We start from the raw sequence: 23,394 nt of genomic DNA on the forward strand, positions 1-23,394 counted from the left end.
CAGTATGAACAATTGGGTAAAGGATATGTAAAATCTGAATGGAAATTACCATACACTCATTCTTGCTATAGTGACAGCGACAAAAATGTATTTCTTAGTGGTAATAACTGTAAACATTCACTAAGCGGTATACTTTTGTGTCAGGGTATTAATTTACACGGAGCATGTGATGGAAATTCTAACAACCTTTCATGCCACCAGCTAGTCACACCTGCAACTCAGATAGAGCCCTTCTTTATGCAACTTTCGAACGGGAGTTACATTCTTAGAACGGATCACAGATGTTGTGGCCTCGTGCCAGGGAAAAGTTATCTAGTAGAAGTAACATCCATGGTCAAATGCTGTATGCAAGCATTGTTTCCGAGTGGGGCTGCAGACTCAGTGACTCCCATCTGGCCTCGTCTGAATCTCTATTCTATACGAATTGATACTTTAAGCAAAGTTAAATCTGTACTTTTACAGACAACAGTGCCTATAACGTCATCAAAAGAGACATATGATCTTCTAGTTGCAAGGACAGCTACTGAAGTTCATGAACTTTTATCAACAAATTGCCCCGTGCATTTCGTACAAATGCTAAGCCAACTCCTTAACATGTCTAGTGCCACAAGCGTCCCAGGCATATTCAAGACAGTCTTTACGGGACTGCTAACGCCTTTTCAAGCAATTTTGGGAATCGTTCCTAATTTTGTGCACTCTGTTTTTGGCGGCATACCATTATTTTTGGGACTTGTAGCAGGGATTTTATTTTTGACCCTCCTACTTCGTTATGACAAGCCTCAGCTCAGACATAGCTCCCATGGGAATGGAAGAGACAATCCTAGCAATGCGCTACCGGGACAGGATAACTAACGTCCTCGGATTGGCCAGGCTGAGAGATCTAAACATGACCTGGTTTCTTTCATTCAGACCTGTATGGCAAAATTGCATTTTACCTGTGCTACGATGTATGCTTTGCGGCGATGAATGCGTGTTGGACATCTGTCTTTCACTTCCATCAGCAGTACCAATGGACGTCGATACTTTGCTCAGTCCAATAACGGCTCACGCATTGTGTTGTCCCCAGCGGCTACCAATCCTGATGACGGCATTTGTGGAGACTCCTGTGCTACAACCAAGTGGTAACAGTGGAGCGAGTGACAAAAGCAACATCATCCAGGTACAACGTTCAGTGAGCATTACTGATCCTGCCTTCGATGACAGCAATCATTCTCACACTTGCCAAGTTACAGCGCTATCAAATTTGGTTGAACTATCACCTGAATTTGTAGACCAATTCTTTGCGAGCCTGTCTGATATGATGTTCCCACCTATACAGAAACAATAACTTTGAGAAGCTTTCCGACACACAGCGTTCCCATGTAACTCTGAATTCGGCCTTCACTTCTAGTCAACAAAGACTGCTAGCAGCGTTGGAACTCTGTTTCCCCGTTCAAGCATTAATTTTCTTTGGATTGGATATTTTTCAAATATTGACCTTTTTTTGGCACGAACAAATCTTTGCTTGAGGTAAAATCTATTCTTAAAGAACAGAAGTTCATACTTCTATTTTGTACACACACCTAGAGACATAACAACTTACATTAGCCTCTAGCACACATTTTGCAAATGCATTTATATGTGATGATTTATCTCGCCCTTCTTCTGTCAGAGATACTTCATGTGTAATTTTAATGCATAATCGTTCATTGATTTCACATGCCATCATTTTTTAATGATTTCTATGCTTCAAAAACGTACAGTACCTAAAATCCATGTATTACAAGTACGCCTATTTCGAATGCATTTATGTATTTTGGAGTGGGCAATGTTACACATGCATCCTATTGCTTTAGTTTTAGTAATTTGATGGACATGTAAACGTGGAGTGGGTGTTGCGTGTTTATCTAGGGTCCTGATCGATACTGTGACCGTATGCCCCTATTCGGCTATAAATCCATTTTATTCCCTATATTGGCATAACCGTTCAAGTGCGATATTCAGAAAGTCATCTCTGACCTCACACGAACAGAGCCACGTTCAAGGATATCTCTCTCTGCCACTTCCTTTGCGACCAATTAGTGCAATGACAGAGCAGAAGTCACTATCTGATATTCCTAGATTAACACTCCGAGTTCTTCAACAAGATAAAAACTCAGCAAACTGGGAAATCCCCCTTGCTATGTTTTGATTAGTAATAGAACTCTAATGAGCAACTGATAGCTATCACTTCCTAGTGATATCTTTAATTGACGTCTTATGTCTAGCAAACTTGCGTCAAACCCGGCACCTGTCAGGTATAAATACTACCAATGTTGCCTTAAGCAATAGTGGTCGAGAGCTGTTGTGCACCCTGTTGTGCATACCGTTGCTGTTGCCGAGCACTGTAGCACTCTGTCGCTGCAGCCTGCTGTCCCTGTGGTGGTGAAGCTACTGATACCATTATCGCTGCTAAAGCGCGAACAATGGTGCAGTACGCTTAGGAGCCGAACAGACGTCCCTCTGCGAAGAGCCCAGCAGATCCAGCTGCCCGCGGACGCTGTCCCCCGCCTCCTCCTCTCGACGCGCTGAAGAAGAGCCGCTGCCTTTCTCGTGCAGAGAAATCCAGCTCCGGCGTTTCCGGTTTACCCTCGCGGGTGACAGGGATATCGAGCTTCCCCTGAAGGAGATACCAAACCTCCATCATTATATTCAGAGGTATGGTGCTGACTAAACCCTTAAATGAGAATTCTTGAAACAAACCTTGGCAAAACCAACTTAACTTAAAGCTACTTACTTACTCCCCTTTCACGTGTTAGGCTTAGGTCAGGCACACTGGGGTAGGCTTAGTTAGAAGCACCAGTTGAGTATTTTAGCCTATTGTATATATGACTGTATATATGTTTTATTACTTTTAACCATTGTATGGCTAAGAAACCATATCAATGATTTTACAGTATTATTTCGCAATACTTATCTTACTGTATGTACTTTTTATCATAACAAGTTTTGCAATTGTGGCAATACATTTCTCTTGTACGAGAAGAAAGACTGTTCAATAAATGTTAACCCTTTATTGACAAACGCCAGTCTCTCTATTCCATACATCTCGTGAAGGTAAACTGAACTAGACTGACTGAGTGAAATACAGGTCTATTGTTTGACGCGACCCTAGAGATTGACTCTTGATCTGAGGAGCAAAGTTGTCATGTTGCACGGTTGTTGGAAAACTGAATCCCTTCTTGTCTGTGCCAAGGAAACTGATCACTTCCTATGCAGAGAAGAAAGTTTCCAGTGACCTCTGAGCTAGTTGGTAACACAACCCAATTAAGTTTAGCATAGTCAGTGGAGGCCTGGAATATCCGCAGTTCCACGTCGATACTACTGTTTATGTTATTCCAATGCGCAGGGCCTAGTGGGAAACTAGGAACTACACTACAGTTTAACTAAGGGTTATAGTGAAAATGTTTATGCCACGTTCCAAAGATTTACCACATGAGTCTAAGCAGCCATTCCCAGAACTGCAGTAACATAGAAATAATGGTAATGAAAGCTGAGTGTAGTGCAGTGATAGTAGATCAAGCATGCCATATGATATCAAAGTATTAATTGTGCAACATGCTGTACTTAAGAAATGTTGTTCTCGTGACAGATGACCGCACATTAACAAATGACGACCTTGCCACTCTTCCGATCATCAGAGTTCACCCATCGGGCAACTATACTGGCTCTGGCTTAAAGTCAGTCATTCGTATGATGCGTGGCTTGCTGGAGCAAAAAATTCCATCCAAGGAGTTTGAGGTAAGCAGCATAAAATGATGTTCCAAACCTAAAATTAGTTATCTCCTTCATTCAGTTTCAAGTGTGTAATATATAGTTGTACAACTTTTCAGAATAATGTAGAAGCTCTTAATGAGTTAATAAATGCAGGTAGTCTTTTAGATTGCATGAGAATGTGGTGACTACCTCTAAAGATCTTCCTTTTCGAAATTTAAAGTTACATACTACCTGAATGGCACTTGGAGCATTAAAGAGCACAGAATTTTCCTGAAATAATGTAACACTTTTATTCCAAACGGGGACCGATCTTAACTAAACGGTTTTAAGAACATTAAACAATGATTGGGGACACAGCTGGGCCCAATGAGAAAATCTCTGTATCTTTACTACAGTACTTATTCTTGGAACAAGAGTTTGGGTCTCACCTCACCTGAAGGCTTTGCATTGGCTTCCTGTCCGAAAATGAATCTGCTTTAAAGCCTTGGTCTTGGCTTTTAAAGCTATACAAGGTACGGGTGCTCACCGTCTTAGAAGGAGAGTCTCACACTATGCCGCTGGTAGAACTCTTAGGTCATCTTCTCGGCATCAAGCGGTTGTTCCTATGTTTTCCTACACCCGTACTGGTGGCCGCTCCTTCCAAGTTCAGGCTGCCCGAGTCTGGAACCTTCTATAAGTGAAACTTCGACAGGTGCCAGACTTACTTACTTTCAGGAAGCTGCTAAAGACCTGGCTATTCTAGCAAAAACTTTATGGCTCCCCCCTTCAAATTGACAGCAACAGTCCAGCCCTGAGGTTCATTAGCGCCGGGACACTCTTTTGAGTAGCTGTGCGCTCTACAAGTACCTTTTAACATAACAAAACAATGTATTCTGTACCTTGGAAATTCACTATTTAAGGCACACATAGTTCACAGTCTGACCTTGAGTACAAAGCTTAATATGAAAGTTGTTAACCATGTCATTTATTTAGTTATGTACAGATGTATATAGTGCATGGTCACCAAGGATACTGATGCGCTTTTTACTGTGACAATAAATGTGACACATGGAGTTACATAAAAATGCTAACTTACTGGAGTAAGGAGTATTCAGAAGAGGCATAGATAGATATGGATCAAAGAGGGTCTAAAGTAATGATAGAGCACTACGGTGGGGGTGGGATCAATGGGTGGGATGGAAAGGGCCCAAGTGGCAAAAGAGACCGAAGGAAAAGCAATCTGGGTTAATGGAATGGAGGAGCAGAGAAGAGGTAGGCAATAGAACAGGAGTAAAAATGAAGAGACAGCGGATGGAGGAAAAATAGAGAAGGATGTTTAAGTTAAGGCATAAACTAAGGATAGTTTTAACATGTGAAAACATAGATCAAGACAGTATAATCTGAACAGATGCATCCTTAAGAGATGCCGTTCACATAGAAGAGCCTATGCAGTTCTGATATTCTGAGGGAGGGTGTTCCAAAATAAGGAGGCAGCTCCTGAGAATGATTGATGAAGTGCATGTGAGGTTCGGAAGATGGGGATTTCTAAAAGAAGACTGATCATGCATAGGTGTATGGAAATGTGCATTTGAAAAAAGATTAATATGCTGGATTTCTTTGAAATTCAGATGTCTGGTCTTTTACAATTAAAACATGGGAGATGCAGACCCCAGCTTTCGATTGACTCACAGAGCCAATACTGAGAACTTGCCTTATTGCAATGACCTGCTGGTGCTTCTAAGCCAAATATCAAGATAGAAATGTATTTTCTGATTGCTCAGTTACTTCCTGCATATGTACTTTGGTGATCTTCACTACAGTTTTCGTTAACATCATGACTTCCAGGAACACTTTTTCAGGTCTTCTGGCTGGGACTCTGGTGTATCCAATAGAGGGGAGTTAATTCAGAAGCACTCTCCTTTTAGTCTCCCTTCCTCATATCATATATACTTAATAGTTATTTTGCATTGTCAAGAAGTTTTATATAGCTGTAGCAATCTGTTAGATGTTGGTGACCATCTTCACTAATGAAGTTGTTTACAGCTGCAATCAGAAACACTGTGGTCCCAGTGGTGCCAAAGGCTAAACAGGACATACTAACTTACCTTCCAATGGGAACACCACTATATAGGGGCAACACAGGTGTACAATCAGGATGGTGTATCATATAATCTTTTAATTCCACCTTGAGTTTATTGGTTTACTGTCAGTTTTTTAGAAAAAACATATCAGTTTTGAAGCAGTGGGGTTAATCACATGGCCTCGAAAGCCTATCCCCACTGGATAACAACCCACTCCTTAACTTTTTTTTATATGATTTCACCCCATCACAAGCATGTAATTAACCTTGCAGAAAAGATAGCTTAGGCAGCATAACTGGCCCACTCTTGGCTCAGGCCTTGCTCATCTGCACTAAGCATGGTCTCCCTAATCATTGGTAGTTGCCGTGTAGCATTACTGATGTCAAGCAATAAAAGTACAATTGCTTTCTGCACAGATATACATCTAAATGGAACAATGTGAAGATGAAGACACATAGTCTAGCTAGTATTGGAATCTAAGGGGATGTGCTAGATCAGAGATGTAGTGATGGGTGGCCAGTTAGTCACTTTCTAAAGCATGGTGGAAAACTTCAGAATCTGTTTAGTTGGGTAAGTACCACAAACACAAGACGTCGAAAAGGTCTTTGACTTAACCTCACCCTTTGAAGTCTTCTGATGAGGCGCCAGATCATGGCACTCCAGTCCTCGTGCTTCACTAGAGCCTGAGTCTGGGTTCACTCCATGGTTACCTGACTTTCTCAGAGCAGGAGCAATCCGAGCCCAGCTTGTCGAATTTCATGAGTACATGCACCTCATATTCATAATTGGAGCACCTTTGGGACCCATGGTTAGGGAGAGATCGCCACTGGATCCTCACCAGCAGGTTAGCCCTCGGTGCCTTTCGGCCCCATGGTTCCCATGTTGGATGAAGAGCAAAGCTGCCAGCTAGACCAAGATCTTCCTCAGTACCTGCTTTGGTACTGACACTGCTGACGGCGCATAGCAGGGCCATCCCCATTGTCATTCAAAACTCTGATACGGAGCCATAAGAGCATCTCCAATGCCGGCTCAAATGCATCTCCAATGCCGGTTCTCCAAACTGGGACCATGCTTTCCTTTTTGGAACCATTGCCTTTTGCATTTGACAGGCCTGGAGAGGGAAAAGAATGGAAGGGGTCTGATGACTCTTATGTATACCAGCACCCCCTATATAAGAATGAAGACAATGTTATGAGGGACTGGCAGAGGGGGGACGTCTCAGCAGACATTGGTTCTGCCCCTCCTTCTACAATGGCTACGGAGGAAGGAGCCTCTTTCGCTATGGTGGGGCATAGTACAGATGAAGTCCTGGACCTTTACCTATCTTCCGTGGCAATCAAAACGAATGTCTTGGCGGAGCTGCTTCAGTTAGTAATTGCCCTTTCTGAACCTTTACTTCCCTTTAATGAAGCTTTTGCAGACATCCTACTTGGGTCCTGGTCCAAACCTGGTCTGTGCATAGAACTATTGCTTGCCATCATCGCCCGGCTCCTGGGGGGCCCAGTTTCCTGTGAATTATTACTTGCTTTTGAAATTTTATATAAAAACGATTTCATTAAGTAAAAGTTAATAAATAACAAAGCAACTCTGCAATTAGTGTTTTGCTTGTATTTTGGTTTTGCAATATCTTTATAAATTCAATTGATACACTTTATATGAATTAAAAAATGATGCAATTGCATAAGGAATTTAGTCCCGCCAGAGATTACAGAAAAAAAGTTAGCTTCTTTTCAAGCTTTCTATATATTTATCCTGCTAGAGCTCTTTTGTTTGTTCACACTTTGGCCTTGCCAGCACCTCTAGATGGCCAAGGTTGCAGCTCATCTGTGGAGGTCAGAAATTCCAGTCTTTCCCTACCTCTACGATTGTTAGTTGAAGAGGGGCTTACTCCAGGCTGCCGTCTCCCTTCTCCAGACTACAGCAAACCTCTGCACTTGCTGGGGTTGACTATCACCATGCTAAAGTCACACCTGACTCCCTGTAAGACTTGCCTTTTCATCAGAACTGCTCTGGACACAGTGCAGTTTCGGGCCTATACTCCCACGCGGTGAGTCAGGATGCCGATGTGTCAGCCTCTATACTGGATTTCGGTGAGAATGACCGTGAAGTTGTTTGCCTCATGGCCTTCTGCATCCTGCTTGTAACTCATGCCCATTGGCGTATACTCGCTCAGCAGTGGGACCTAAAGTTCCAGTGGACACAGCATCAGGGGTATCGCTCTGACATGGTCCAGTTCTCTGAGGGAAATGCAAAAGATCTGCTGTGGTGGTTGACAAACTGCAATTGGGTTAGTGACAGACCCCTCCCCCTCCCCAATAAGAGCCGACTCTGGTGACAGATGCATTCATTCTGGAATGGGGCAGCCATCTGGGAGAATTGGTGATCAGAGGACTCTGGTATTCAGTGGAATCTGGGCTCCACATCAATCTGTTGGAGCTGCATGTGATTCACCTGGCATGGAAAGTCTTTCTTCATTTGATCAAGGGACGGCTGGTGCAGGTTTTAACAGAAAACACCACTGCCATGTGGTAATGCAATAAACAGGGTGGGGTGAGGCTTTGCATCTCTGGACATGGCTAGAATGCTAGGACATTTCCTTAGGGGTTCAACACCTGACAGGCTTTCTGAACACCAGGGTGGGTGAACTCAGCTGCTGATGCCGTACCACGAATAGCGTCTCCACCCAGAGGTGGTATAGGGTCTCTTTTACCAGCCAGGAGAGCCTTGTTTAGTTCTGTTCATGACTACCAAGAATGTGCAGTGTGTGCAGTTTGCACACTGGGTTTCCAAGGCGACTCTCACTCTGAGGCACTTTTCTTCTCCAGTGGAGCTCCAACCTCCTGTATGCCTTTCCAGCTATACCCCTCCTGCCCAAAATTCTTAAGTAGATCAGGAAAGACTAGGCCCAAGTTACTCTGGGCTCCAGATTTGGCATGGAGAGTTTAGTATCCCGACCTTTTGAGCATGACCATAGAACTTCCAATCAGGCTTCCTCTTTGGGAGGCTCTTCTATCGCAGCAACTGGGGAGCTTTCTACACACAAACCTGCGCACACTTCATCTTCATGCATGGAGATTGAGCAGCGAAAGTTAACAGCTTTCAACCTTATTCCCAAAGTCTGTGATGTTATTCTGGCAGCCAAGGGCAGCCAGATGGCCCTCGACCAAGTCAGTATACACCCATCATTGGAAACATTTTGTGACATGGTATGATTCTAACAACATCAACTCTCTTTCTGCACCTTTCTCTCTAAGGTTCTTCTGTATGCTCTATCATTGCCCTAGCAGGGCTGGGCTCAGTGCCCAGTTAAAGGTTATCTATCTGCAAGTTTGGCATGTTTGTGGTTGCTGGACCAACCTTCTTTATTCAAGTCACCTAATGTGACTAGGTTTCTTAAAGACTCGCAGCACATGTTTCCTCCCAGGCCATTCATCATGCCCCAGTGGGCTATAAATCTTGTTGTCACCTTCTTGATTTGTGCACCCTTGGAGCCTCTGCACAATTGCCCTCTTAGGCTATTGACAAGCAAAACTGCTTTCCCAATGGCAATGGCAATAGCATTGGCCAGGAGGGTCATCGAATTGCAGGAACTCTCTGCGCACCCTCCCTACACTACCTTCTACCCGTACAAACTGGTCCACCAGACACATGCCTCCTTCCTGCCGAAGGCTGTGACTCCCTTCCATGTAGGCCAGACCATCACCCTGCCTACTTTCTTTGCTCCACCTCACTCCTCCAAAGAGGAGCTGAGATTCCACTGTCTGGACTCAAAAGGAGCAATTTTTGTTCCACCTTGATCGCACGAAAGAGTTCTAGGTGGACGATCAACTCTTCGTGGGGTACATAGGAGCTAAGAAAGGGGAAACTGCAGAAATGGACCACCTCAAGATGGATTGTGCGCTGCATCAAGATCTACTACGCAGTGGCCAAGAAGCAACCCCCTGAGGGTTTGCATGCTCATTCTCCAGAGCTAAGGCTGTGACCACTGCGTTAGCCCACAGAGTCCCTGTCCTGAACATCTGCCATGCAGCAATTGGGCATCTTTACACTCATTTACCGAACACTACTATCTGGATAGTTGGGTCCGTCGCAATGGGCACTTCACCTGTTCAGTCTTGCAACACTTTTCGGTTTAAATTGGTTTTGCAGAGCCACTACTGGGAGGCATTACTTGGATATTTATTCTAAGGTAAGGAATCTGCCCTTAGAAAACTCTATCAGATGAACAAGTTACTTACCTTTCTGTGTTTCCTCATGTGAACTTCACACATTGCATTGCCATGTTCTCGGTTGTTCATCACTGTTTCAAGCCACCACCTTCATGTGAACAATGACACAGTACATTGACAGCAGCTTTCTTGCACATCTGGATAGTTGCTCTTGCACCACCAATATCCACATGTTTCAAAACCTGCTTTCTCCTCTCACTCCCTCCCCACAGACACATTTAGATATCTAGCAATAGGGGCACAGCTACTTAGTACCAATACAACTGCCTACTTGCACTTACTAAAGACGCCTTGCTGTGCTAGCCTCAGACTCAGAGCCATGCTGCAGCAGGACACCAATTTGAATTCTGCTTGCTGTGACCGTACGGTCTCCCAACATTCCATTCACCGCATAAGCAGGGAACTCTCAAATGTGCGAAGATCATAAGTCTACTGTGCAAGGTCACAAATCACCCCCTTCTTTGTGATTGCGCAAGCATCAGTACCATCATAACCCAATTAAAGCTATACTTTTAGTAAGGCATTATACATATTAACAATAAACCCAGCATCGTGTTTGCACTGAAAGAACAGCATATAAGACCAGACTTTCAACACAGCATGCTGAATGAAAAGAGATCGATGTACAGTTCCACACTACCACACACAGAATGAACACATGTTCCACCAGCGGAACCCAAGGCACATAAACATACACAGCCGACCTATCCCCACAACAAATGGGAAAGTACTAGAGTGCATAAATAGTATAATATGAAACACATGCTTACAAAATGGTAAATTTATGAAGGGTAACATTCAATACTTTCATACTATTCCTGTCATCTCAAGAAGCCAAAGAGCTCTGAACTGACACTTACATGATTCACACTTTACAATTCCACCAACAAATAAAACACAAGTAACACCTAAAGTTCATCATAATATTCTTAGATGAACTACTAGAACACCTTCCCATGCACATGGAAGTATTGCCCAGTTGAGACACCACTCTCCACTTCTCACAGCCACAAAGCTACATGCAAACATCAATCCAGAAACCTTTGTAAGCACACAGAACCACAGACCCCAATCCAAGACCGGCTATAATATAGCGATAGCATGTAAGATGGTCATTACTTACCTTTAGAAAATACAACGATCAGTCCACCCACAATTACCCATCAATACACCCACAGTCCACCTACAAATGCACTGCAATCAATGCCATACTTAAATTTGATGAACAAACCTGGAATGTCAAACCACCCAAGAGTGACAGTACATTAATGTCCGCCCTTGGTGGTGCGACACATACATCAGCAATAGACCCATCGATGGTGAAAGTAAAGGTGTTCACCAGAAGTACATCACATATATGCATATTCACTCCACAGAGTGAAACATGACCATAACTCCTAGTGCAACTTCACAAACATGTGTACCCACATGGATGTGACAGCTGGACTCTCCAATATTTTAACCTGTTGTCAGTGAAAGAAAATGCACTTCTATTATTATTATTATTATTATTATTATTATTAAGGGGTTTGTAAAGCGCCTGGTGACGCCTCCCGGCGTGTCCCCGCGCTGTGGAGAAAGAGTCAAGGGAGGAGAAGAGGGAGGGGGGAAACTAAAGGGCGAATAGGTATGTTTTCAGCAGTTTTCTAAAAGAGGACTCATTATTCGCTAGTCTAATGTTGGTGGGAAGGGTGTTCCATTTGTTGGCTGCTAGTGAACGGAAAGAGCGGCCTCCCATTCTAGCTTTTTTAGTGCGAGGAGTCTTGAGCAGACCCATTCCCATGGAACGAAGGGATCTATTGGGCTCGTAGGGCATGGCTAGATCGGACAGATAGGATGGAGCTTTCTGAGAGATGATCCTATAGCACCAGAGAAGTGCCTTAAATAGGATTCTCTTCCTGATTGGCAACCAGTGAAGGGTAGCCAAGGTAGGTTTAGAGGGTGCTCTTCTGGGAAATCTCAGAACTAATCGTGCAGCTGAGTTTTGTAAAACCTGCAGTCTTCTGATGTTCTTTTCGGAGGTACCCAGCAGAAGCACGTTGCCGTAGTCTATACGGGAGGTTATTAGTGCCTGAGTCATGGTACGCCTAGACTCTAGAGGGAGAAGATCCAGGGTACGATTGAGAGTTTTCATGACTCCAAAGCACTTCCCTACAATTTTATTAACATGGCTATCATACGAAAGTGTATTGTCAATCCAGACGCCTAAGTTCTTCGCTTCCCGACTGGGAGTGGGTAGAGGCCCCAGACAGGGTGGCCACCAGTCTTTGGTCCAGTTAGTATCCTTACCTCCTATTATGAGTACCTCAGTTTTAGTGCCATTAAGTTTGAGGCAGTGCTTTGTCATCCAATCTGCGAGATTGCTCACACATGATTTGAAATCATCAGCATCAGAGGAGGGGGCTTGGGACAGGGAGATCAACAGTTGAGTATCGTCGGCGTAAGAGACAAGCTCTACGCCGTACGATTGGACCACCTCTGCCAGCGGCGCCATATAAAGGTTGAACAGGGTGGGGCTCAGGGCAGAGCCCTGGGGTACCCCCTGTTCTAAGACCATGTTGTCCGAGAGAAAGTTGCCTCTCTGAACTTGAAAGCACCTGTTGGTGAGAAAGGCTTTCAGCCACCCCAGTGCCTCTTTGGTGACCCCCGCTGTGTTTAGACACTGTAGCAAGATGGAATGTGCTACAGTGTCAAACGCGGCACTGAGGTTCAGCATGATGAGTGCCATGATCTTACCCTCATCAGCTCCTTCCCGCAGAGTTTCGGTCGCTCTCAGGAGCGCTGTCTCTGTGGAGTAGCTCGATCTAAAGCCCGACTGAGAGCTGTGAAAGGCATTATGAGATTCAAGGTGGGCCATGAGTTGGGTATTGGCTAATTTTTCGGCAAGTTTTGCTAAATAAGGTTGCAAGGAGATGGGACGAAGGTTCTCAAGGATATCCTGGCTCACATTAGGTTTTTTCTCGATGGGGAGTACAATTGCTTTCTTCCATTCTACAGGCAGACAGGCAGTGTCAAAAGAGACTTGGAGCACATGTCTAAAGTAGGGCTCTAAGACCGAGAGACTAGCTCCTAAGACTTTAGGGGGACCGGGATCTCGGGGAGAGCCAGATTTGATACTTTGACAAGTCTTCATGAAGATTTCGGAGGGAGGAACAGTAAAAGCACGAAGGCAAGATTTTGTAAGGATGGTATCCTCCCTCTCAACAAAGTCAGTGCCGGGTTTTATATTACTGGAGAAATTGGCATAGATGTCCGTGATCTTGCCGGAAAAATACTTCGCAATTTTGTTGCAAGTGTCTACTGAGTCATTGTGGGATGTAGGGTTCGTGGTTATTATAGAGATTTCCTTGAAAATCTGAAAAAGCTCTTTCGAGGAGTTCTCAGCTTCCAGGATACGGTTATTGTAGTGGGATGCTTTAGACACTCGTATCTTTTTGTTATATTCTTTTTGCGCAGTTTTATATAGGGTTTTGATTTTAGGGCAGAAGTTATTACGCCATTCCCTTTCAAGCTTTTTACAAGCAGTTTTAGCTAGCTGAAGATCCTGGGTGAACCACGGGGCCGTTTTTTTAGTCCTTTTAGAGTTGGTTAAGGTGCGAATAGGGGCAGTGATATCTAGAGCGTTAGTGATGCAATTCTGTAGACGTTTATATGCTGTCTCACAGTCAGATCCTCCAGGAGGTCCAGCATTTTCAAGGAGTTTTATAAAGGTATCCAGAGAGAAATTTTTCCATTTCCTGCGTTGATATCGTTGTGCACTATTTTTGTTATGTTCAGTTTCAGGTAGTTGAATTTGCATGGGGATAACAAAGTGATCAGACCAGGGTACTGGCTGAGGAGATAAGGTCTGCACTCCAGTCCAGTTCCCAAATATAGGGTCCAATAAATGTCCCAGTTGGTGTGACGGGTCGTGGTTCTTTAGCTCTAGTTGTAAGGAGAGTAGTTCAGATTTAATGTCTGCCGCCTCTTTGTCAAGGGGATCGTCAAAATGGACATTTAAATCCCCCAATACTAACTCTCTAGTTTTTCTAAAAGCTAGATGGGTTATAGCCTCCATAAGGCTGGAAGTAAAGTCATAGAGCCTTCCAGGGGGACGATACAAAAGGATGCCTGAAAGAGAGTGCTTCGGCCCTGTATGATGGTAAAAGAGCCGGCTTCACTATGATCAATCGTAATGGGAGAGAGGGAGCATTCTAAAGGGGCTTTGGTAACAATAGCAATACCCCCACCTCTGCCATCCTTTCTATCAAGTCTGGAGAGGGAATAACCGGGTGGCAAAGCCTGTATTATATCAGGATCAGAGTACTCATCCAACCACGTCTCAGTAAGAAACAGGATGTTGATATTCTCATCCTCAAGTAGATGGAAAATTTGAGTGCAGTGTTTTCTAAGGGATCTGCAGTTAAGCAGCGCCGCTTTTAGTAACCCTACCGTACTTATTTTAGTAATAGTATTCTCAGGAGTAAAAGGACATGTGGGACAGCTATGTAGCGATAGCGCCTCCATGGAGTGTTTACAAGATAAGGAAATATTAGGCCGCATATCCAGCAGTTCTTGTCTGTCATACCGTATATTGTCGGGCATAAAAGAGCCAGGGTTTATGGCCCCGTGCCCCGTCCGGCCGCGGACGGGCGCAGACGGGCTTGACTTTGGCTCGACTTCGGCGCGCGTCCGGCGCGCCTGCTGCACGCGTCCGCTGCGCAGTCGCTGACCAAAGCACATTTATAGGGGAGGAAGGGGTCGCTAGAGCGCTGACCTGTCAGCCCTGAGCCCGGAAGTGCTTGGCTCCTCCTCACCCTCCGCTTCAAACGTCCATGATTGGACGCGGCGGACCGGGGCGGGAGTGGGCGGAATGCGTGGTCCCCCAAGCTCTAAACTCAGCCTGGAGGTGAGGTGCAGTACAGGAAATACAAATTAGGTGACACACAATGAAAGTTTTAAAATTAGCCTTGACTCGTTAAGTTCAAAACAGTCCGCTATAACAACAGCGCGAGCAGTGTGATAGACTGAAATCAGAGCGCTAAGTAGATAGAGCCCGCCTCTGCCACCGGCAAGACTCTTCTCCACAGCGCGAGGCGATTAACTGACCTTTAAGTAAAGTACCACCCACAGCGTCGCTAGAGCGCTGACCTGTCAGCCCTGAGCCTGGAAGTGCTTGGCTCCTCCTCACCCTCCGCTTCAAACGTCCATGATTGGACGCGGCAGACCGGGGCGGGAGTGGGCGGAATGCGTGGTCCCCCAAGCACTCAACTCAGCCTGGAGGTGAGGTGCAGTACAGGAAATACAAATTAGGTGACACACAATGAAAGTTTTAAAATTAGCCTTGACTCGCTAAGTTAAAAACAGTCCGCTATAACAACAGCGCGAGCAGTCTGATAGACTGAAATCAGAGCGCTAAGTAGATAGAGCCCGCCTCTGCCACCGGCAAGACTCTTCTCCACCAATAACATGCAACCAAAATATGTCATCATTTCTTGAGGTGCATTTCTGAAACATGTCCATTCATAATGGTGCACATCATCAAAGCATGGGCATGACACATGGTGCAACATGAAAATATCCACCCCTCATGCTGCAAAAATATGTCATACAATGATAGCCCCAGCTACAATCAATAGCTTGGCCCCGATCTAGTATACAATGATAGTGCAACATAACCAACATATTCTATACAATTGCAGCATTCTGGCATGCCCACAATCCAGGATGCGACCAGTGATGCACACTAAAGAAACACAACTGTACAAAGGTATTCAGTCACCCTTAATGTAACTCTGACAAACGAAAAACTGCTCAACCACCATTCCTTGCACTACATACAAACCAGTCCATATGGTTATCCGGTTGCACTCAATGCAGTAACCTCAAATTAATTACATGCCGTGTCTATACTCATTTAGTTCTTCAAAATATCCAGTATTATTGGAACCAATACTTGAACTTTGTTCAAATAGCATGTAAAGGCATGTGTATGTAACATTACTTCTACTACACACTTTGCACATGTATTACATTACATTTTGGAACTGCATTGTAAAGGTCATTTAAATACACAGCCATAAAGCAGTATGTTGGCCATGTGTATATTCGTGATCTTTCACTCTACTACATTCAGTAAATGGAACATTTATTCATTGGCCATAACTCAGTGGCACAACAACAGTGCATTGTCCCAGTAGTGTTCCTATTGCAATACAGGTACATAAAGTATCATTTTGTTTAATTCCCAGTCATTTGGTTTGAATTTCCTCCTCTTTCAAATCCTTTTGATGTTGTGAAGAAATTGGCTGATTTAGACCACTGATGTCGCTGCATAAATGTAAGCCCATTTGAGGAACACAGCAAGTTGTTAAATTGAATAGAGTGGTGAATCTCACCTAACAGCAGCAGCCTTAACCAAAAATATGTTTCTTAAAGTACTGTAAAATGCACGGTGACTAGCAAATTTGCAGCTGGAAATCCATCAAACTGTCTCATTGTCAACATAGAACATGCATAAGAAAAATGAAGCATTTGCCTCAGATTCATGAACTATGAGTTTTGATGCAAAAGTGAGTCACATCTTCACATCTGTGTGGAGAACTAGAAACAAAGTGCACTTCATCCATAAAATGATCTGGCTGGAAATGATTATTGAATGTTAGTGCCACAAACGTGATCCAAAATTAACAACATGCACATGGATGCATCATTCTAATAAAGACTTCAAGCCACAGATTCCTCACCGTTCGAATATTCCCGGACATCAGACTGGATCCGGAAATTTGTCAGCCATCCGGTGGCACCTGACGGCTCCACATTAACGCTGTTCCACACCGCAAATAACATACGGGCCTATATAAGTTCCACCTTTGCATGCTTAAATCAGTTCCTCTCTTTCCGTGCCACCACACATGTATCCGAAGCTCCCTTCATGTCTCTCCGAGCTTTGTAGGTCAATGCAAGGCTACCACCACCAAAGAAACATGTTTTAAGCCCTGTAGGGACAGTCATAAACAAATGTCTGTGACAGATCCCCACCAGGTATGCTTGTGATGCCTAAGGTAGAGTCAATACTCCAAGGCTTGCAGCGCCCCTCCCCATGCATCCCCCATGCCAAATTCTTTTAGAATGGCCTTACAGGAGCACAGACATCCAATGAAAAGCAGAATCCACAGATTCATACCGGGTTGACAGGCAAGAACATCAGACAGGTCGGTCCTAAAGATATTTCACAGGGGATATGCCTTACCATTCCTTTCTTCCCCGCTCCATCTTCCACCGTCTAGCTAGTGACTGATGGAGAACCATCTCTTCATTTTGTGGCAGGAAGTACAAGCCCTTTTTGCCAAAGGGACAGCCGAGAGGGTGCCAGCGTGAGTTGTAGGAAGTGGTTGTTACTCCCACTACTTTTTAGTGCCCAAGAAGGACAAAGGCCTTTATCCTATTCTAGATCTGAGCCCTCCTAATCCCTTCCTTTGGAGGGAGAAATTCAAGATGCTCATCCTCACGCAGGTCTTTTCTGCCCTTGACCCTGCAGGATGCTTACTTCCATACCTGTCCTGCCATCCCATCGGCGCTATCTGTAGTTCGTGGTGGGACAGAAGCATTTTCAGTTCACTATGCTCCCATTTGGTCTCAACATTATCCCTTGGGTGTTCATGAAAGTGATGGTACCAGCCTTCCGATACCTCAGTGGCTGGCTGATGAAGGGGGGCTCGCCTCAGGCAGTCAATAACTTCCTGTCATCTTTGGGTTTCTTTATCAACTTGCTGAAGTACCACATGACTCCTTCTCAGACACTCCGCTTTATCAGGGCCATTCTGGACACAGTTTGATTTCCTGCCTTTCCCCATCGGTTGGAGCCCAAAGAGCGCTCAGCTTTTACATTGATCGTACCAAGGAATAATGGGTGGACGATCAGCTCTCCGTGAGGTTCTATGGAGCAAAAAAGGCAAAGCAGTGCAGAAGAGAACCATCTCATACTAGATCATACTCTGCATTAAGATCTGCTATCCATTGGCAGGAAAGCAGGCTCTAGAAGGACCTCATGCTCATTCTACCAGGGCCAAAGCTACTACCACTGCACTATCAATTGTCCTAGACATGTGGGCATACCTCCATACTATCACAAAGCATTATTGTCTGGACAATCGGATTCACCGATAGGAGCATTTACTCTGCCAGTCACGCATGACTTTCTGGTTTCCCATTCGCAGACCCACCCCTAAATAGGTACTGTTTTGGCATCTATTTGAAAGATGAGGAATCTGCAGTTAGATGTCTCTATCAGAAAAACGGTTGTTTACCTTTGGTTATGCTCTTTCTGGTAGAGACTCTATCTGGCCACAGACTCCCCACCAACTCTCCCCATTCTGTGTTTGGACTCTGTCCTTTAATAAGCTCTCAACTCGAGGAATTTCTACACTGGCCTCAACCAATGTGATCTTGGGGATCTGCATCTGGGGGCACACACAGCCTAAAAAGCAGTTTCCACCAGAAAGAGCATTACTGACTAATTCTTTAGGCCAAGCAAAAAACACACACACACATCCCACCTTTTAAAATTACACGCAGTGTTTGTCTAGCATTCAATAATTAATTTCTCATGAAGTGCATACATGGTGCCAGCTGACAGTAACCATCAGGCCCGGCAGCCCATAGGTCATTCTGCTTGACAGGGAATGAAGAGAGGGCTCCTGCAGCAATTCTCATTAAAAGATGGGGTGTCAACTTTCTTTCTCCTGTGTTCAAACAAGAGGAAGCTTTATTTTCCTGCTACTCACAGAGTGCATCATTTCATTTTGTATATAAAGCACAGCTTTGTACACATTTTCACTCCACCTCACAAAATTATCAGTGACAGCCTTCACATTAAGCAAAATCAACTTTCCAATATATAGTATCTGCTTTGGAGGCATGCTTGAGGACACTTAGATGTATGTAGTAACAGCTCTTTATCAAATTGCATTTGTTTGGTTGTGCTCTTTGTAGTACATGTCAGCCTGCACCATGTACAGAAGTATCTGTCACTTCCAACTACTGTAGTGGCTATAATAGCATACCATCTCCCTATGGTCTAATCACCTCTCAAGCAGATAACTCTCACTCAAACGAAGATAAGTCTGTTATACATGACCAGGTAGGTTTCTACTGTGGTATCTTGTAAAGTGGATCTTCTAGAGTAAAATAGAAATAAACTTAGGTAAGCTACATTTATAGCGCATAACAAGTTTGTTTGGCTTATGTACTGTTCATTTGCTCTATACGTAAGAGCCCTTGACTCAATGGCCTCTAGCACTGATTCCTCACCCCTTGTTATTTTCTTGAAGTTGGAGGTCTCCATGAGCCCAGGACAGTGCAGTGAGTTTATTATGATACAGTGCAACATTACCAGGTGGTATCAGTGTGCATAACATCAAACTAACACTAAAGGAAGTGAATTGTCCTCTTAAAATAATTTGGAAAAGACAAAAACAATCATTACAGTGAACACTTGTAGACATGAGATTGGTTTGAGTCAGAGGAAAGCTAAAGATTCTAATGAGACAATATGTCCAATAATCAAAATCAGTTGTCACGAGAGGAAGGAGGGAGGGACGAGAGAACAAAGGGCCTGGGAAAGAAGCAGTAAGGATGAAATGTTAAAGTGGTATCAGTATGATGAATTGGCAGAATACTTGGAACATCATTGGGAGGAGATGGATACAGAAATGTTAAGAGACAGTGAGAAAAAAGTGGGTGATGAGAAACAATTCTGAGTAGCAGTAAAAAGAACACAATAGTAAGCAAGAGAAGAGGGGGAGAAAGAAAAAAATGTGTTTTAAGTTTCTTTTTCTCCTGACATCTATAATATCCCTGGTACAGCTCATTTCTTCTGATAGAGATTGCAAATTGTGGAGGTTGCCCCTGAGAAAGACTGATTTGTGTTGTATGTGTGCTAGGACCTTGTACCTTTCATAGAGCCTTAGGCACTGGTGTGGTCAGGGGCTCAGCTGCCAATGCACGGACACTGGGGCCCATAGTATCCTGATAATTACTGTGTTTTACTACCCCAACAGCAGTCAAATGACCCATTTCCCTAGCTTGCCACTGGTCCCATGGTATCCTTGCTACGCTACTGGGTGAGGTCGGCGAATGTTAGGGTAAATCAAGCTAAATATATACCATTTCACAGCTAAATTATCCATGTTACATCAACACTTTTCAAATTTTTTGCTCCTTTACTAAAGCAAACTTTTTATTATCAGATATTATTCTTATTTTTAGTGTTTGACTTGGTCCTTTCTGCAGGGTCACCCCCAAACGTTTTGCCTTTGCTCCTCCTATTTCTGCTGAATTTGTTTTTGTTGGCTTTAGGACTCTGCAGTAGAAGAAGGAAATCCCTTGGTGGACAAAACTTTCTTACACTACTCTGTGTGCTCTTCAGACCAATTATAGCCCATGTATTAGAATTAACACCTAATACCAACACCATAGATTACAAGATGGGTAAATACTGTAATTTCTTTATTTTTTAGTTAAAAACAACATTCTAAACATTACAACAATCAGTCCTAAAAATACATTGCCATTAAAAACATATACAGTAATATTACATTTATAACCAGCAGTATTTCATCAATCTAATACGAGCACTTTATTAAAAAAAATTAAAAAGGGTTTTTTTAAACTAACAATAAAATTGCCCAAACTAAATACTCATAGGCACTAAACCACAAAGAGAGACAGAAAGCAGACACTGTTTTTGTCATGGAATCACACATCAGGGTTAAAGATACTTCCTAGCTTTTCCTAGATATGCTCAATCTTTCATATCTACAGGATAGGCTGTTTACCTTGATTGTGTGCAATAGGGCGTCCTATTGCACACAATCAAGGGAAACAGCCTATCCTGTAGCTATGAAAGATTGAGCATATGGGATGGGGCTAATGCTAAATAAACAACAATGGTGCTTTTTTAAAATGCAAGCTAACAAAAATCTCACTTCCAATAAAAACAAAAGGAAACGTATACTGGTCTGCAATCTTTCTCTTTATAATTGCATGGAGGGTGTATATCTTATGGGGCTTATAGAAGTCACTTTACAACTCCGCAGGGACACCTAGTAACAGCCCGTGGTATGCACCATTTTTCTTGCTTCATGGAATTTCTTTTATTACATATGCTACTGATGGGATATTTAAAAAATAAATCTAACATATATTATCAATTGCAAAACACCAATAGCTCTACTACAGAAGAAGGATGCCCTGCTGCCCTTCTCCTTGAGGCTTGCCCTGCTAGAGGGATATGACATATGCTCCAGAAGCCTTCCTGCAACTGTCATGCTGACCTGCAGGACTGGACCTGCCTTAATCCTTCTGGCCTCTGATGGAGTGAGTTTCTGATCCCAAGAGGTGCTTCCCCAAGTCCTAGGCTTTTGGCTAGCATCAGACAGAGTTTGTCCTGGCCTAACTGAAGGTTCCACCAAATCTGACGTGAAGTCCTGCAAAGCTTCACCACACAGCTGAAAGCTTCATCAGAAGTAACTCCGAGCTACTTGCAGCCCTGCAGAGCTTCACCGTACAAGTTATACCCTCATCAGAATCGGCGCATAGTGACTAAAAGCCTTGCTTTTGCTGCTGCCAGCCTCATCAAAACCAACGCAGATTGACACAAAACCTTTCCTCACAGCTCATTGGAACCAACACAGAGCGATGAAAGCCTTTTAGCTTCACTGGACCCAACGCTGGGCAATTCCACCCGGACTGCGGACATAACGGAAAACTTCAGTGGGGAAAACGTGGTACTGTGCCCGGTCTGAACTCCATCTTGGTCAGCCAGAACTTGTGACTTTGTCCTGGTCCAGCATGACCTGATACCCTCAGTTTGCGCTTTCCCCCATTTGGCATTACTTGTAACTAGGGGCCAGATGTAGGTAAATGGCATTTATCGATTCGTAAAAACCGAATTTTACCGATTCGGTATTTACAAATCGGTAAATGCCATGTAGGTAATTATTCGGTAACAATTACCGAATCTTAACGATTCGGTAATTACGGAATCGGTATTTACGGATTCGGTAATTGCCAATGATTCCAATGGCAATTACTGAATCGGTAAATACCGATTCGGTAAAATTACCAAATAGTCAAGGGTGGCAGGGTGTCACTTTGACACCCTGTTGCACCCTTGATTCAGGCTTGTGTGCCATGTGACACACATACATGCCCTTAGGGCATGTATGTGTGCCACATGGCACAGGTGTACATGCACAGATTTGCATATACACAGGTATTCGTTATTTACCACCAACTAGTAGTTGGTGGTAAATAACGAATCCTTAAGGCACTGTTTTCAGTGCCACCTACATCTCAAATTACCGATTCGGTAAATTTACCGAATCGGCAAATTACCGAATCAGTAAATTTACCAATCCGGTAAATTTACTGATTCGGTAATTTTTAAGGCCCCCTACATCTAAAACTCCATATACCGGTTGGTAACGGCCGAAATGGGCCGTTATCGACCGGTATTTGGCCACCTACATCTGGCCCTAAATCTTTAATATTGCATATCTACAGTTCTACTGATTAGATTTTTATCACTTTCGCTTCAAATAATTTATTAGCATTTACTCTATTTTTCTAAGTTAAAGTGGCATTTTTCATCTGTTGTGTTTTTACTTTACTACTGTTTGTGTGCCGCATAAATACTTTACACATTGCTTCTAAGTTAATCCTGACTGCTTTTGTGCCAAGCTACCAGATGGTTAAGCACAGATAAATTTAGCAACGTTTAGCTGTTCACTCTGACAGGGATTGTGGCTGCTAATTCAGCAGCGTTTCACCGCACTCAACCCACAACCACATTTCTTACATTTACAATTCTAACTTTGCTGTGATTTCAAAAGTGGACTTTATTTAACTAGCTCCTATGTTTTCTGTAACCTTGCATATGGTGCATCCTAAGTTTATTGTATAATTAATTACAGTTAATTTTTTGTGTGTATGTGCTATAACTGTTGGTACTTGCAAACTTATTTTAATGCCCATTCCTTATGCACCCAAACATGATTTCCGTTTCTTTTGACAGAATCTACAAGATTTGAAGCCTTTGGACCAGTGTTTAATTGGACAAACTAAAGAGAACCGCAAGAAGAATAGATACAAAAACATCCTTCCATGTAAGTCCCAAAGAGTGATTTCATTGTAGTCAGTGGAAGTGAAGCCTTTCATAAAGAGAAGACAGTTTCACTGCCATGCATCTTGGTCTCTCCTGTCCTCAGTTAGGACTACTTGGGTAAAACCTGAAGCATGTTTCTTCAGATACAAAAACATTACTTTAAGGAACTCTTCCACCGCACAAGTGCGTTCTGTATCCACCTTTGTAGTACATTACCATCTCT

General features: G+C 43.5%; 1 protein-coding gene across 9 annotated transcripts in view; it reads left to right on the plus strand.

The window, feature by feature from the left end:
• PTPN13 (protein tyrosine phosphatase non-receptor type 13) overlaps positions 1-23,394 on the plus strand; it is a 981,974-nt gene that overhangs the window by 944,176 nt on the left and 14,404 nt on the right. For all 9 annotated transcript variants that reach the window (XM_086961883.1, XM_086961888.1, XM_086961886.1 and 6 more), the window contains 2 exons: positions 3,611-3,759; positions 23,082-23,172. In XM_086961883.1, the coding sequence (XP_086818009.1) occupies positions 3,611-3,759; positions 23,082-23,172 (240 nt within the window). The remainder of the gene's footprint in view (positions 1-3,610; positions 3,760-23,081; positions 23,173-23,394) is intronic.

This window comes from Lissotriton vulgaris, chromosome 3_1, assembly GCF_964263255.1.
Source record: "Lissotriton vulgaris chromosome 3_1, aLisVul1.2, whole genome shotgun sequence".
In the NCBI taxonomy this organism is placed as follows: Eukaryota; Metazoa; Chordata; class Amphibia; order Caudata; family Salamandridae; genus Lissotriton; species Lissotriton vulgaris.